We start from the raw sequence: 15,670 nt of genomic DNA, 5'->3' as shown, positions 1-15,670 counted from the left end.
AGGGGCACATAAGGCACATCTGTGAACACATAAAACCAGAGCATTTGGAGATTCCAGATTAGTTCCAGTGAAAGGTAAAACAGGAGTTTGAAGAAGCACATTAAAGCACAAATACAGAACAATAAAAGGAAAATGGGATTTGACCAAAGGAAAGAGAGAAAGTTTAGGAAAAGTTAAGTTTATTTGGTGTTCAGAAGATTTGTCTGCATCAGGAACAAACCAGGACTAAACCAGGACTAAACCAGAACTAGCAAAGGACCAAGTCAAACCTGTATCAGGACTAAACCAGGACTAAACCAGGACTAAACCAGGACTGAACCAGGACTGAACCAGGGCTAAACCAGGACTGAACCAGGACTAAACCAGGGCTAAACCAGGACTGAACCAGGACTAAACCAGGGCTAAACCAGGGCTAAACCAGGAGTAGCAAAGGACCAAACCAAATCTGTATTAGGACTAAACCAGGACTAAACCAGGACTAGTAAAGGACCAAACAAAATCTGCACCAGGACTAAACCAGGACTAAACCAGAACTAGCAGAGGACCAAAAATCAAGTCTACATCTGGACTAGACCTGGCTCAAAGCAGGACTAAACCAGGACAAGTGTTTAGGCAGCTGTAGAGATTATAAAACTTACCACAAAAACTAGCTTTCCTACATTGGTCCAGGGGAAGTCGTACAGGAGCTGCCTCACTGAGCCCACGTTCTGAGGCAAAAAAACAAAATCAACTGAATTAGAATTTTCTTTTAAAATGTACAATATATTTAATACTTTCAATATTAGTACCTGAAATATCTGGATCCCACGTAAAGTCAGTCCTAACGTCAGAGAGGCTTCAACTTCTTTTTTGTCCTGAAGAACAATGTAATAGTGAGAATAAAGCATAAAAAATACAGTAATAAAAAAAGCTTGATCTAACTTTGGGGGGAAATAAAAGGTCCTGAAATAAATACACAGAAAAGCCAGTGGTTTGTCACATGTTCTCCTATGTGCTATATACGACACACAGAAATATAATATGTAATATTGTTTAAATCCCAAAGGTTGCTGGCCCAAACTCCCCTCCGAGCAGAACATACTGGTACTGTATCCTTAGACAAGACACTGTGGCTCCAATAGTACAATGTTCTTCAGTTCTGGTCAGATTACTGCTGGACACTGTCTTCTATCTGTCTGAAGGGAGGAGCTAACTACACTGAAACTAACTTGCCTGGTGTTTACTTAGTGTAGCTCATTAGACAGAAACTGTTTGTTGGCTAAGTCTATGTAACATCAAGTAAAAGTAAAAATAATCTACTTAAATACTTAAAGTACATTGCTTGATACTTTTACTTAAGTATTTCTTAAAATATTAAATGTGGGAAGATACTGATTCAGAATGTCACATATTATGTTCACCAGTAACAATACAAAGCAATTTTAGATTTCGCCATGAGTTTTGTGTATTTAATTTTGTTTTGCTTAAAACCAAAGCTTGAACTCGAAAACTTTAGTCAGGATGTTTCCACAAACATGGTAAAATGTTCATAAATGCAGTGAAGTAGAAAGTACAAATACTGCTCTCAGATGTGTTGAAGTAAAGTAAAATGTATGCGCTCTAAAATGTACTTAAGTAAAGTACAGATACCTAAAAATTCTACTTAAGTACAGTACTTTACTACTTGTACTTTGTTACCTTCTATCGCTGGATATAAGGCAGTGTGCCTTATATCCAGCAATGGAAGGTAATAAAGCAGTAATCTGACCAGAACTGAAAAAGTGGCTTGGACGAGCAGCCAAATACCTTCACTATAAATACTATACTAAAATACTATATACTTTTTCTGTTACTATGGACTGTACCTTGACGGCTGAGGGATTACACAGACTACACTAGTATACAGTGGTCCCTCACTATATTGCGGTTCACCTTTCGCGGTCTCGCAGATTTTTTTTTTCAGTGCAATTTTGCATGCTTTTTTTTCCAGTGTGTGAACATGCATTGCGTTCTGTGTCCTGACTGGCTAAAGGACGTGTCATGTCTCCTGTACAGTACAGAATGCATTCAGACAAATTTATGTAACCTTTGATTTATTTGACATATATTATTTTATGTATTAACATGTATTTGGGTCATTACTATTTAGTTTATTACTTTGTATTTATTTTATTAACAGTGAATATTATTTATTATACTATGCTGGATACATTATTTACTTTCTTCATAATAATATTGGTTCCTACTTATTGTTGCGGTACAGCACATTTGAGGAGCGCACTGATAAAGATCTAACAAGTGTGAACGCGCACAGGGCGCACAAGAGATGAGTTGTTGAATGAAGACGAGCTGTACGGTGGCTTGCAAAACTATTCATCCCCCTGAAACCTTTTCAAATTTTGTCAAATCACAACCACATATTTAAATATTTTATTTGCATTTTATGTGAATAAGTAACATAATATGGTACATAAGTATGAAGTAGAAAGAAAATTTTACATAATTTCCAGATAAAAAAAAATAAAAAATTAAAAAAACAACTGAAAAGTGCAGTGTGCAAAAGTATTAAGCCCCCCAAAGTCAATACTTTGTGGAACTGCCTTTTGCTGCAGTTTACAGCTGCAAGTCTTTTGGTGTATGTCTCCACCAGCTTTACACACCTGACTCAAATTTTTGCCCATTTTCTTGGCTTCTCTCTCCGATTTGATACAGACCATTTGTGAGCTGCAGTTTTCAGATCTTGCCACAGATTCTCAATTGGATTTAGGTTCAGACTTTGACTGGGCCACATCTAACACATGAATATGTTTTGCTTTAAACCATTCCATTGTCAGTTTGGCTTTATGTTTATAATCGTTGTCCTGCTGGAAGGTGAACCTCCGCTCCAGTCTCAAGTCTTTTGCAGACTCCAAAGGGTTTTTTTCCAAGTTTGACCTGTATTTAGCTCCATCCATCTTCCCATTGACTCTGACCAGCTTCACTGTTCCAGCTGAAGAAAAGCCCCCACAGCATGATGCTGCCTCCACTGTGTTAGACTGTGGGGATGGTGTGTTCAGAGTGATGTGCAGGGTTAGTTTTCCTCCACATGTAGCATTTTGCTTTTAGGCCAAAAAGTTTGATTTTGGTCTCATCAGACCAGAGCTTCTTCTGCCACATGTTTGCTGTGTCCTCCAAATGACTTCTAGCGAACTGTAAACAAGACTTCTTATGGATGGTTTTAAACAATGGCTTTCTTCTTGCCACTCTTCTATAAAGGCCAGATCTGTGTAATGCACGACTAATAGTTGTCCTGTGAACAGATTCCTCCACCTGAGCTGTGGATCTCTGCAGCTCTTCCAGAGTCACCATGAGCCTCCTGGCTGCATCTCTGATGAGTGTCTTCTTGTTCGTTCTGTAAGTTTTGGTGGACAGCCATGTCTGAGTAGGCTTGCAGTTGTGCCATATTCTTTCCATTTTTGGATGATGGATTGAACAGTGCTCCTTGAGATGTTCAACACCTGGGAAATCTTTTCAGATCCAAGCCACACTTTACACTTCGACACAATTTTTTCTCTGACCTGTTTGGTGTGCTCCTTTGCAGGGGCGAAACACTCAGTTTCGATCGATGGAAATTACAACTATCCTTCCAGGTTGTTGTAATGATACCTCATAATAAATTCAATAACTATGTTCATTTGATGAGGCTATTATTAGCCTACTAGTGAATATTTATAATAATAATAATAATAATGGCTTACACTTGTAATGCGCTTTACAGGCTTGTCAAAGTCTCATTATTTATTCATTTCCACACTTGGTGATGGTAAGCTACTATTGTAGCCACAGCTGCCCTGGGGCAGACTGACGGAAGCGAGGCTGCCAATCTCCGCCATCGGCCCCTCCGACCACCACCTATCATTCACGCACACACCACTTTCATACTAGGCAGTGTGGGTGAAGTGTCTTGCCTAAGGACACAACGACAGAACTTGGTCCGAGCGGGACTCGACTTTGAACAATGAAAAAGCCTCGACGACCGGATATCAGGACATGGAGACTGGCTCTGGGGACATGGAATGTCACCTTGCTGGGGGGGAAGGAGTCGGAGCTTGTGCAGGAGGTTGAGCGCTACTGACTAGATATAGTCGGCCTCGTCTCCACGCATAGCTTGGGCTCTGGAACCCAACTCCTTGTGAGGGGCTGGACTCTTCACTTCTCTGGCGATGCCTGCGGGGAGTGCGGCAAGCTGGCCTGGGTTTGCTCACTGCCCCACAACTAAGCAGCCACATGTTGCAAGTTCACCCCTGTGAACGAGAGGGTCCCTGTGCCTTCGGGTCAGGGACAGGTCCCCTGGGAGGGGTACTAGACAGTGCACCGACCAGGGACTGCGTTGTTCTCCTGGGGGACTTCAATGCCCAGTGACACCTGGAGGGGCGTGATTGGGAAGAACTGCCTCCCTGATCTAAACCCGAGCGGTGTTTTGTTATTGGACTTCTGTGCCAGCCAGTTTGTTCTGTCAGGGGAGTCTTCAACTCGCACCTCCGGGAGAGCTTCTCCCTGATCCTGGGGGGACGCTAGGGACATGGACTCCAAGTGGGTCATGTTCTCAACCTCTATTGTCGATGCTGCTGCTCATAGGTGTGGTTATAAGGTCTGCGGTGCTTGTTGCTGCGGCAGCCCCTAAACCCAGTGGCGGACCCCCACTCCTGAAGCAGGTGACAAATACTGACGGGCCAAGCGTGCCACTGCTCGTGCGGTCATGGAGGCAAAAACTGGGGGTTGAGAGAAGTTCGAGGAGGCCATGGAGGGGGACTATCAAACGGCCTCAAAGAGATTCTGACAAATAGTCCGACACCTCAAAAGGCGGAAACAATGCTTCACCCACACTGTTTACAGGTGGTTTTTGTCCCAGTCGTGGAACACTGGACCAGCTCTATACTCTCCATCGGGTCCTCAAGGGATCATGGGAGTTTGCCCAACCAGTCCACATGTGTTTTGTGGATCTGGAGAAGGCATTTGATCATGTCGTGATGTCCTGTGGAGGTGCTCCGAAAGTATGGGGTCCAGGGGCTGTTTGCTAAGGGCTGTCCGGTCCCTGTATGACTGGAGCAGGAGCTGTGTTTGCATTGCCGGCAGTAAGTCAGACCTGTTCCCGGTGCATGTTGGACTCCGCCAGGGCTGCCCTTTGTCACCGGTTCTGTTCATTATATTTATGGACAGAATTTCTAGGCGCAGCCAGGGGCCGGAGGGGGCCTGGTTCGGGAACCACAGGATCTCATTGCTGCTGTTTGCAGATGATGTTGTCCTGATGGCTTCATTGAGCCAGGACCTGCAGCAGGCACTGGGGCGGTTTGCAGCAGAGTGTGAAGCGGCTGGGATGAGAATCAGCTTCTCCAAATCCGAGGCCATGGTTCTCAACCCAAAAAAGGTGGCTTGCCTGCCTCAAGTGGGGGAGTTCAAGTATTTCGGGGTCTTGTTCAGGAGTGAGGGAAGGATGGACTGTGAGATTGACAGAAAGATCGGTGCAGCGTCTACAGTGATGTGGTCGCTGTATCGGTCTGTTGTGGTGAAGAAGGAGCTGAGTCAAAAGTTAAAGCTCTCTCGGGCATCTGCTCAGGATGCCTCTTGGCTGCCTCCCTAGGGAGGTGTTCTGGGCATGTCCCACTGGGAGGAGGCCCTGGGGAAGACTCAGGACTCACTGGAGGGACGATGTCCCTTGGCTGGCCTGGAAATGCCTTGGGGTCCCACCGGAGGAGCTGGATTACCTGTCCGGAGTGAGGGAAATCTGGGAGTTCCTGCTTAGACTGCTGCCCACACAACCCAGAGCTGAATAAGCGGAAGAAACTGGATGGATGGAGGACAATGAAAAGGTATACAGTAAGCAGTTTAATTTATTTACAAATAAGCTACCGTAAATTTCGGATTATAAGCCGCTACTTTTTTTCCACGCTTTGAACCCTGCAGCTTTTACAGCAGTGCGGCTTATATATGGAATTTTACTGGATAACGGACCCTGGGGGGCGCTCTCTAGCTGTAAACGTAAAAGTGAGACAGACGTGGGGAAAGATTCTGCTCTGAAGAATTCACTAGTTTTGATTTTGAACGATCATTTTGCGCATCATGAAATGGATATGATGCAGTTTTTAAGATAAAGAAACAGAAAGGAAACAGAGCAGGGGTCGGCCTTTAACACGCAAAGAGCCATTTGGACCCACTTTCCACATAAAATAAAACACTGGGAGCCGCAAATACTTTTTGACATCTAAAATGAAGATAACACTGTATAATAACAATAATGTAACGGAATAATGTAGGTTTTACTTTCACGGACAAGCCTTCTACACGTGGCAGATAAATATGGCAAAAACAACTTAAGTGCATTAAAAAAATACAACTCACCAAACCGCTGCATCATGCATCGCGCTGATTATGTGATTATGTCTACTCTACTCCGCAGTTTCTTTAAAAAAACAACAACAAAAAAACTCGTAGCGTATCGTTTAATCCCAGGTGCTTATTCCCCATGTGCCAAAGCAGTTTTGAAGGTTTCATTGCCTTATTTGCTTTTCCCGTATGTTACGCAGAGCGGACTGTGCGTGAGTCACCTGTAGCGACAAACCCAGATTTTAAGTAGGCATTGTCTGTTAAATTTATCTTTCTTTTTCTTGGAGGTCGTAGTCTCTTCTTCTGGCTCCTCAGTTGTCCTTTTCCCCTTTGTTAAAAAGATCTCCAAAGACTTTTGTTTTGGCTCATTTTCACTCGCTTGTGGCTCTACTTTTGTGCGTCGTGTCTGATGTGTTATACGTGATACGTCACCGCGGAGACAAGAGCAGATAATATACTTGCTACTACATCAAATAGATTTCTGTGGCGATTTCCAGCAGGATTTTCATGATACATCTACGGACGAGCTTATTAGTGTGTCATTAGGGACGGGCCAAAGTTGCTCCTGACCCCTGTGCGCACAACGTCTGAAAATCAGGGCTCTTTACGCAGGACTGTGAGCTGTGTCTGTGTCAGTTCCCAAGCCACGCAGAGCCGCAGTATAAGGCTGAAAGAGGCGCATGCGGCTCCGGAGCCGCGAGTTGCCGACCCCTGAAATAGAGCCACTGCACGTAAGCTCGACATCAATGAATGCAACTTGGTCAATGTAAAAAGACAACAAAAGTTTTCAGAGGAAATAAAAGCAGATTTTCCGTGTTGGTGCAGCTTTATTTTCTAAACCTGCAGATGTGTTCATCCCGTGTTGTTGTCGTGTTGGTGCCAATTTTCAGGCACAGTTTAAAAAAAAGCGTGTCGGTGCACCGTCTTTCTGTGTAAATATCTCATGTTACAATATGAAAACCTGCGGCTTTTATTCAGGTGCGGCTTATATATGTACAAAATTGATTTTCTCTTCAAATTTAGCTGGTGCGGCTTATATCAAGGTGCGCTCTGTAGTCCGAAATTTACGGTATGTGAAGAACCAATTAAAGATTAAAGAGAAGCGTTACATCTCATTTTTACTCCAACATTCTTTTTTTAATGTAAATTAATGGCAAATGCTAAGCAAAAAATATTATCCAAGCTTTTAATCACTTTATGACTATAATTCCTTTAGTTCACTTTTATTTTCTCCTTATGCGATTAATAACAAAGGCAACGCTGCGGAGCACGTGCTTTTTGATAACTTAATTTTACTCTGCGGTTACCTGAGTGAAGGAGGGTGATTATGGCACTATACGTGGACTCTTGTGGCTGCATCTTTAAGCATTTACCTGGGAATGTCGCTTTTACCAGGACCAAGGAGGAGCTTTTTGGTAGAGTTTGGCTCATATTATATGTTCGGTTTCAAATCTACGCACGGACGCTGCAGACTGTGATTGAATGCGGATATTATTAAGGACAACACTTTGGCTGTGAGACACTGTTTCTTCTCTTACCGGTAAGAAAATGCACTGCGCTTAGCACACGTTAAAACCCAATGGCTAAAACGCGAGTTGTGCTATTTGTTTGCGCAGTTGTGACTTGTGTTGTGACCTGTGCTGCTGTTCATTCAGTTGGCAGCATTTGATGTTTTATCTCAGAACACCCTGGTCAGCCACTAAGTGTCCAGCATCTTATGAGTTCAGGTATTACACCTATCAAGCATATACTCAGCATTTCCCTCTGGTATTGTGTCCTAAATTTCTAAACCAAAACTTCTAATTTACCTGATACTGAGCACGGTCAAAGTTTTCTAACAGCCTGCCTCCTCTTTCCTTTTCAGGATCCCCACAACATTAAGCTATAAATATTCACTCTTCAAAGTCTACAACATTATATTCGGCAAACACTGAAGCTTAGTAACTTACTCTGTGCTTTGGCAGACAGAAATATGACCTAACATCCACTTGCCTTTTCGGCATGTTTGGACTTTACTTTGAACATGTGACATGTTTTACATAAAGTAACGGAGCAGAATAAAAAAACTTACTGGTTCAGTAAGAAAGGGAGAGGGGGACATTAGTCAGCAAAGGGAGGGCCTGGACACCCCGTGATTTCCAACTATACTCCTTTGACTTCATTTTGTGGTTTGCTCCCCAACACTCTCTTAACAAACTTGTGTGTCCTTCACAGCATTTATACTGAGACAAGATTACACACAGGTCACAGTCATGAGGTCAACACTCAGTCTTTCCAAAATCATCAGGCAACTTATAAAAGCAATTGGTTGCATTCAAGAAAAAGGAGGCTGAACACTTCTGCACACGGCACTTAAGAAATTTGTGAACAACAAATTTAAAGTGATCATTGAGAAATAAGGATATAATATACGAAGGTTTAAACTTTGAGTGTTTAAACAAGAGAGAAATGTGAGAAAATGTTGCCTGTCTGAGAAAAGTGTATTAAGTGCATGGTGAGGGGTTTTACAGCTGCAAAACACATGTAATAATTGTAAAAAATAAAGCTGACTACTTTGCGGATTTTGCCTACTGCGGGTTATTTTTAGAACATAACCCCCGCGATAAATGAGGGACCACTGTAATAAAAATGCTGCCCCCTAGAGCCCAGACCTTGTAAAGTCTGTAGTAGTGAACGGTGACGTCGTCCAGCTGAGCGCATTCTTTGATGTATTTGAGGTGAGCCTCCGACGCCGTCAGAGCAAACTGGTCTTTGTGCATCAGGGGGATGTGTCTCAGGATGTAGTCCCGCCCACGTTTATCGATGACCTGAACAGAGCAGAGAGAGGGAGAGACAGAGCAGAAAGGGAAAAGACATTATCATTATATATATAAAAATATAATATAAAAAAAAAAAAAATATATATATATATATATATATATATATATATATATATATATATATATATATATATAGTTACCAGGGATTCACAAAGCCTCAGTCACAATTTCACAACACAGAATGAGACCACATTTTGCAGGCATGACATCACCTGTATTTACACAGCTGACACAGTTTAGCTGCAAGTTAGCATTAGCATTAGCATTAGCAGGTGTGGAATCAAAGCTCAAGGCTGGAGGGCAAACTGAAGTCAGCCTGAAAATACTGAGCCCAAATCCAGCAGCAGCGAAGAGGAAAACCAGGTTCATATGTCAGGATTTACACCGAGAATGTAAGCTGAGTGAGGGAAGGATGAAAAAAGAGAGAGGAGGAGAAAGAGGGGTGAGGAGGACAAAGGAGAGGGGTTAAAAAGCAAGAGATAGAGGAAGTGAAAGGGACAGAGGAAGAGTCAGAGGGAGGGTGGGAGAGGGGGAGCGAGAGAGTATGTAAAAGAGGGGAAGAGTGGGAGGCGCTGAGGGAGGAGGGTAAGAGAGAGAAGGGATGAAGGTCAGAGATAGAAAGAGGAAGAGAGAGAACACAGAGACTGACAAATTAGGAGAAAGGAGAGAGAAGAAGAGCGGAAAAGAGAAAGAGGTGTGTAAGAAGGGAGAGAGACAGAGGGAGTAAGAGAGAGTGTGTAAGGGGAGAGAAAGAATGAGAGAGAGAGAGATGTATGGACAAGAGAAGGAGAAAGAGGTGTATAAGTACAGAGACAGTGTGAGAGGGAGAGAAAGAATGAGAGAGAGAGAGATGGAGAAGAAAGAGACGAGACAGCGAAGGGGGGTGACAGAGAGTGAGGTGGGAGAGAGAAAGGAGAGATAGAGATAAAAAGGGGAAGAAAGAGAGAGGAGGGAGAAAGGAGAGATAGAGCTGATCTTCAAACAGTTTCCTGAGCTCCTGTTCGAGTGGCTGCATGAGGCTAATCACAGGAAGTGCAGAGTGAAGCATGGGTGTGCCTGTACCCAGGGATTAGATGTGTCTTTATCGTGCCTTAAGAGAAGTGTGATGCTGTGTAGTAAAGGGATAAACTCATTGGAAGGAATAAGACATAACATAATTTGAGCAATCTTCAGGAGTAAGGGTGGGCCAAAGGGACAAAAATTTATATCTCGGTATTTTTTGGGACTGAAATGTGAACATTAAAAGCAGGCACAATAGGTCAAATCCTCCAACTGAGCTGACCAAGACCAGCTCAATATCCGGAGATGGTCCCACTGCTTCAGACAGGTTCTGGCAGTAAAGTATGGGGCAAATGCAAATGACAAATTTCCCTAAACGAGGACAATAAAGTGTAACCTAAAGGCTTTTACCCATGAGCAAAAGCCGACTGTATAAAGAAGTGGACTGTGAGTGTGACGTCACCCACAGCATTCAGCTCCCAATGAAGCTCATCAAGACTAGCCATTATAGGGGAGAATTTGGAGCAGAGTTCCATATTTGGAATTCCGACTGTGAGTATAATAGCAACCAAAGAGCCAATCTAGAGTGAGACTGTTGAAGGTAACGCCCCTTGGTTTAGCAGGGAGCAGGTGCTCAGCAACACTGTCAATCAAACATGTTGCTAACACTAGCAGGAGCGACCTCGGGGATGAAAGTGTCTGATTTGTCTGTTATTAATGTTCATATCTTGATTTACAGACATAACAGTGAAATAAAAACCCCAGGATCATGTAGAGCGGGTTAATACAAACAGCGAGAGGGGCCACAGTTTTCCAGTGTAAAGTGAATTAGAGCCAGAAGGAGGAGGAGAAGAGGAGAGGAGGAAATCATTTTTAACCCTAAAATTATGATGGTGGGTCTATTGCGATCGCTGCTGCCGTTACGACAGTTTCAGCCTGACCAGCCATGTGTCATGTGCCACTCGAAGAGACAAAAATACAACGCCCCAGTTTTATGATCCCCAAGTCTCCGCTGGAGTGAGGACCAAAGGAGGTTGCAGACAGTCTGACAAACTCACTGTGGCTGGAACCACTAAAAATAAACATGTTTAAATACAGAATACAGTATTTAGCCCAGTTCTTCACATATGTACATATACACAAAGAAAAGAGATCACAGACAACTAGTAATATTTAACATGGACAGAAAGGTGAAGAGGAGAGAGGAGAAGAGTAGGAAAGGAAGAGAGGAGAGAGAAGGAGAGGAGGGGAGGAGGAGAGGAGGAAAGGGAGAGGAGAGGGGAGGGGAGAAGAGGAGAAGAGAGGAGAGGAGAGAGAGGGAAAGAAAGAGGGAGAGGAGGAGAGGAGGAGGAGGAAAGGGAGAGGAGGAGAGAAGGAGAGGGGAGAGGAGGAGAGGGGGAAAGAAGGAGAGGGGAGAGGAGGAGATGCAGAGGAGAGGAGGAGAGAAGAAGAGGAAGAGAGAAGGAGAGGGGAGAGGAGAAGAGGCAGAGAAGAGGGGAGAGGAGGAGTAGAGGAGAGAAGGAGAGGAATAGAAAAGGAGAGGAGTAGATGTAGAGGAGGAGAGGAGAGAGGAGAAGAGTAGGAAAGGAGGAGAGGGGAGAAGAGGAGAGAAGGAGAGGAGGTAAGGAAGAGAGGAGAGAAAAGGAGAGGGGGGGAGGAAGAGGAGAGAGGAATAGAGAAGGAGAGGGGAGAGGAGGAGATGTAGAGAAGAGGGGAGAGGAGGGGAGGAGGAGACCTAAAGAAGAGGGGAGAGGAGGAGGAGAGAGGTGAGGGAGAGGAGAGAAGAGGGGAGGAGGAGAAAGAGGAGGAGAGGGGAAAGGTGGAGAGAAAAGGAGGAGGGGAGGAGGAGAGGTAGAGGAGGGGGAGAGGAAAAGGAGGAGGAGAGATAGAGGAGGAGAACAGGAAAGGAAGAGAAGGCAGAGGAGATTAGAAGAAGAGGAGGAGAGGTAGAGGAGGAGAAGGGAAGAGGTGGAGGAGAGGGGAGGGGAGGAGAGATAGAGGAGAGGGGAGAGGAGAGGAGGAGGAGAGGGGAAATGAGGAGAGAGAATATAGGAGGAGGAGAGATAGAGGAGGAGAACAGGAAAGGAAGAGAAGGCAGAGAAGAGGTAGAGGAGGAGAAGAGGGAGTGGAGAAGGAGGAGGACAGGAGGAGAAGCGGGAGAGGTGGAGAAGGGAGAGGAGGAGAGGGGGAGAGGGGGAGAGGAGGCAAGCAGGCAAGCAGGAGAGGAGGAGTAGGAGGAGGAGAGGGAGAGAGGAGGCAAGCAGGCGAGCGGGAGAGGAGGAGTAGGAGGAGGAGAGGAGGAGTAGGAGGAGGAGAGGAGGAGTAGGAGGCTTGGAGCTGGTACTCACCCAGGGAGGAAAGTAGGCCTCGGGCTCAAAGTACTTCCCAAAGTGCTTGTTGCGTTTGAAGTTTCCAAGGTCAGCCTGGAGAGCGAAGGCGGCTAACAGGAAATACGCCTCCTCCCTCTGGATACACTGGGACAACAGCACCTGCTTCCTCAGGTGCCAGTAGTAATAGTACCGGGCCACACGGTCACTACAGCAACACAGACGCCTTTCATGAATATTAATAATAATTCACAATAAAAGAAACACCAGATTTTTTTTTTTATTTTAAAACGTAAAAATCAGAAATAGTTCATTTTAAACGGTTTGCAGAGGTCCAAAGATACGCCTCACTGGCCTTATGCATTCAGAGCATCCTAATTACTCACCACGATGAGTTTATAAATTTATAAATTTCACAAATTTCAGAGGCAGTAATGCTAACCACAACTAACATGCTAAGTGTGCACTTCCTGAATCTCGAACTGGAAAATGCTTTATAATTAGATGCAGACAGTACACATGGACTTGGGACTGGGGCAAGACACATTTCGCTCCAATACATGGGAAAAAAAAATCTGTCACATTTGGGGTTTTTTTCCCAGTGCAGATTTACTGTAAAAGCAGCGCCTGAAGTGAAAATGAGGCCGATGTGCTCTGTCTGTAACCAAGTATAAAGTATTTTTATCATAAGTGACACTGGGGTGAGCATACATAGCATAGACTACTGTTTTTCACATTTTAAGACAGGAAAAAATATATAAATAATTAGCACAAGTATAAAAACAAACCTGATGAGTCTGCCGTTCTCGACATAATACTGAGCTCTGAAATGGATGATCATCGGAGGCCCAAACTGGTCAATGCCCTGAAACAAAATAGACCATGACACGACGCCATTTAGGCTCAAACTGAATTTAAAGGATAATGCCTCAGCTTCAGTTCAGTTTCTGTGCATTTAAGTTAAAGACTGCACCTACTAAACCTCTATAACAACACTATTCCAGGTCTAATCTAGGACTAAACCAAGTCTATAACAGGACTATTCCAGGTTTTATTTAGGACTAAACCAGGTCTATAACAGGTCTATAACAGGACAATTCCAGGTCTAATTTGAGACTAAACCAGGTCTATAACAGGACTATTTCAGGTCTAATCTAGGCCTAAACAAGGTCTATAAAAGGACCATTCCAGGTTTTGTTTAGGGATTATTACAGGACTATTCGAGGTCTATTACAGCACTATTCCAGGACTAATCTTGGTTTACACCACGTCTATAAAAGGATTATTCCAAGTCTAATCTAGGACAAAACCACGTCTATAACAGGACTATTCCAGGACTAATCTAAGACTAAACCAGGTCTATAACAGGACTATTCCGGGACTAATCTAGCACTAAACCAGGTCTATAATAGGACTATTCCAGGTTTTGTTTAGGACTAAACCAGGTCTATAATAAGACTATTCCATGTCTAATATAGGACTAAACCAGGTCTATAACAGGACTATTCCAGGTCTAATCTAGGACTAAACCAGGTCTATAACAGGACTATTCCAGGTCTAATCTAGGGACTAAACCAGGTGTAAAAGTGGACTACATCTGTCCAAGTAGCACCTGAAGGAGCTCATGTACCACAGTTTGAGAAACACTGGTCTAAAAATTCAAACATATAGATTGGTAACGCTATGCTGCTCTTTGCACAACTCACTCAAATTTTATAATTATGATGTTGTAAGGTTTGTGTGTTTGTCTTCTGTGTGTTTTGAATTATCTGTATGTATGTACCTCCTCGAGTCTAAAACAAACTCGATTTTTGTCAGTGAAAAGGATTGGCTCCGGTCTCACCTTGCTGGCCTCCCTCTTCCACTCTTTGGGGCAGTACTTTGAGAGCTTCTGGTCCAGCTCCATGTAAACATGTTCATTATCTGTGGAAGAGAGGAAACCATAAAGTTAAATGTTTTTTCATTGTCATTGGACTGTAGCAAAATAGAATCATTGTTATTATTCATATATATTTTTAAACAGTGGGCTAAAATAAAGCTATGTAAGGTTTCAGAGGTCAGAGGTCATGTGGGCACCATTTTTAAAATCAAGATGTTTCAGTTCCTATCCAGAAGACATTTTACATTTGTTGGTACTGGTTTGAGGCAGTCTACGTCCCAATAAAACGATGCATCTCAGGTCCAGGAGTTTAAAATATCATGAGGTAAATGCCAGAAATGTTCCACAATATGGCATTATACATACTTATCTCGCATTTATTTAATGGCGTGTGTTTTATTGCTCAAAAACATGCATTTGGTTCTGGCTCTCACAGATCTGACCTGTAACCTGGCCTGTTGGCATCACCTTCTTGTCTTCATGGCGATTGACATGTTTAATGCCATACTGTGGAACATTCTAGTTTGAAACTTTATGTACTCACGCCTTTAAATCGACAATAGTTTATATTTTCGGATTTGAGTTCAGACTTTTCTAATTTCAAGCAAAGCACTAACATCTACATAGAGACAAACACCGGAAAAGTTACATTGTGAACCTTTAAGTGCTTGAGTTTTATAGTAATTTCCATTATTTTTGCATTTGTAATTCTTTGTGAGTTTGTATTGGTTTTAGACCAGATTTCTTATCAGATTTGAAAAAGAACAAGTGCAGAGACTGGAATAATAACCTGGGGCTGTTTGGACCACACTCTGCTGCTGTTTAAGTTTCCACAGTGAAAACCCAAATTAAACCTCTTCTATGGAACAAACCAACAAGTCCAGCTTATGGAGTCAGCTACTTTTCCAGAACGGATCATTCCCGTTTTGTTTGGGAACTCATCAAGACAATGGAAGAATTGCTGTTAGCTTTTCAAATCCCTTTCTCTGGTGCCTACTGGTGTTTACAGTGCTTTAGTTTGGTGCTCGGGGTGTGGGCAGAGGTGCTGGGAGGGTGGAGGAGGGTGGGGGCAGAGGTGCTAGAAGGGTGGAGGAGGGTGGGGGCAGAGGTGCTAGAAGGGTGGAGGAGGGTGGGGGCAGAGGTGCTGGGAGGGTGGAGGAGGGTGGGGGCAGAGGTGCTGGGAGGGTGGAGGAGGGTGGGGGCAGAGGTGCTGGGAGGGTGGAGGAGGGTGAGGGCAGAGGTGCTGGGAGCGTGGAGGAGGGTGGGGCAGAGGTGCTGGGAGGGTGGAGGAGGGTGAGGGCAGA

The 15,670-nt window shown here is 43.8% G+C and overlaps 1 protein-coding gene across 1 annotated transcript in view; it reads right to left on the bottom strand.

Moving 5' to 3' along the window:
- The window catches only part of frmd6 (FERM domain containing 6), a 69,463-nt gene that overhangs the window by 14,399 nt on the left and 39,394 nt on the right, over window positions 1-15,670 (bottom strand). The window contains exons 4-9 of the mRNA XM_033988854.2: window positions 14,331-14,410; window positions 13,276-13,352; window positions 12,509-12,695; window positions 8,994-9,149; window positions 789-854; window positions 639-707 (exon numbers count right to left, since the gene is read on the bottom strand). Of these exons, the coding sequence (XP_033844745.1) occupies window positions 639-707; window positions 789-854; window positions 8,994-9,149; window positions 12,509-12,695; window positions 13,276-13,352; window positions 14,331-14,410 (635 nt within the window). The remainder of the gene's footprint in view (window positions 1-638; window positions 708-788; window positions 855-8,993; window positions 9,150-12,508; window positions 12,696-13,275; window positions 13,353-14,330; window positions 14,411-15,670) is intronic.

This window comes from Periophthalmus magnuspinnatus, chromosome 22 (genome assembly GCF_009829125.3).
Source record: "Periophthalmus magnuspinnatus isolate fPerMag1 chromosome 22, fPerMag1.2.pri, whole genome shotgun sequence".
Lineage (NCBI taxonomy): Eukaryota > Metazoa > Chordata > Actinopteri > Gobiiformes > Gobiidae > Periophthalmus > Periophthalmus magnuspinnatus.
The sequence above is the reverse complement of the archived record's forward strand: the minus strand, read 5'-3'. Positions and strand labels throughout refer to the sequence as shown.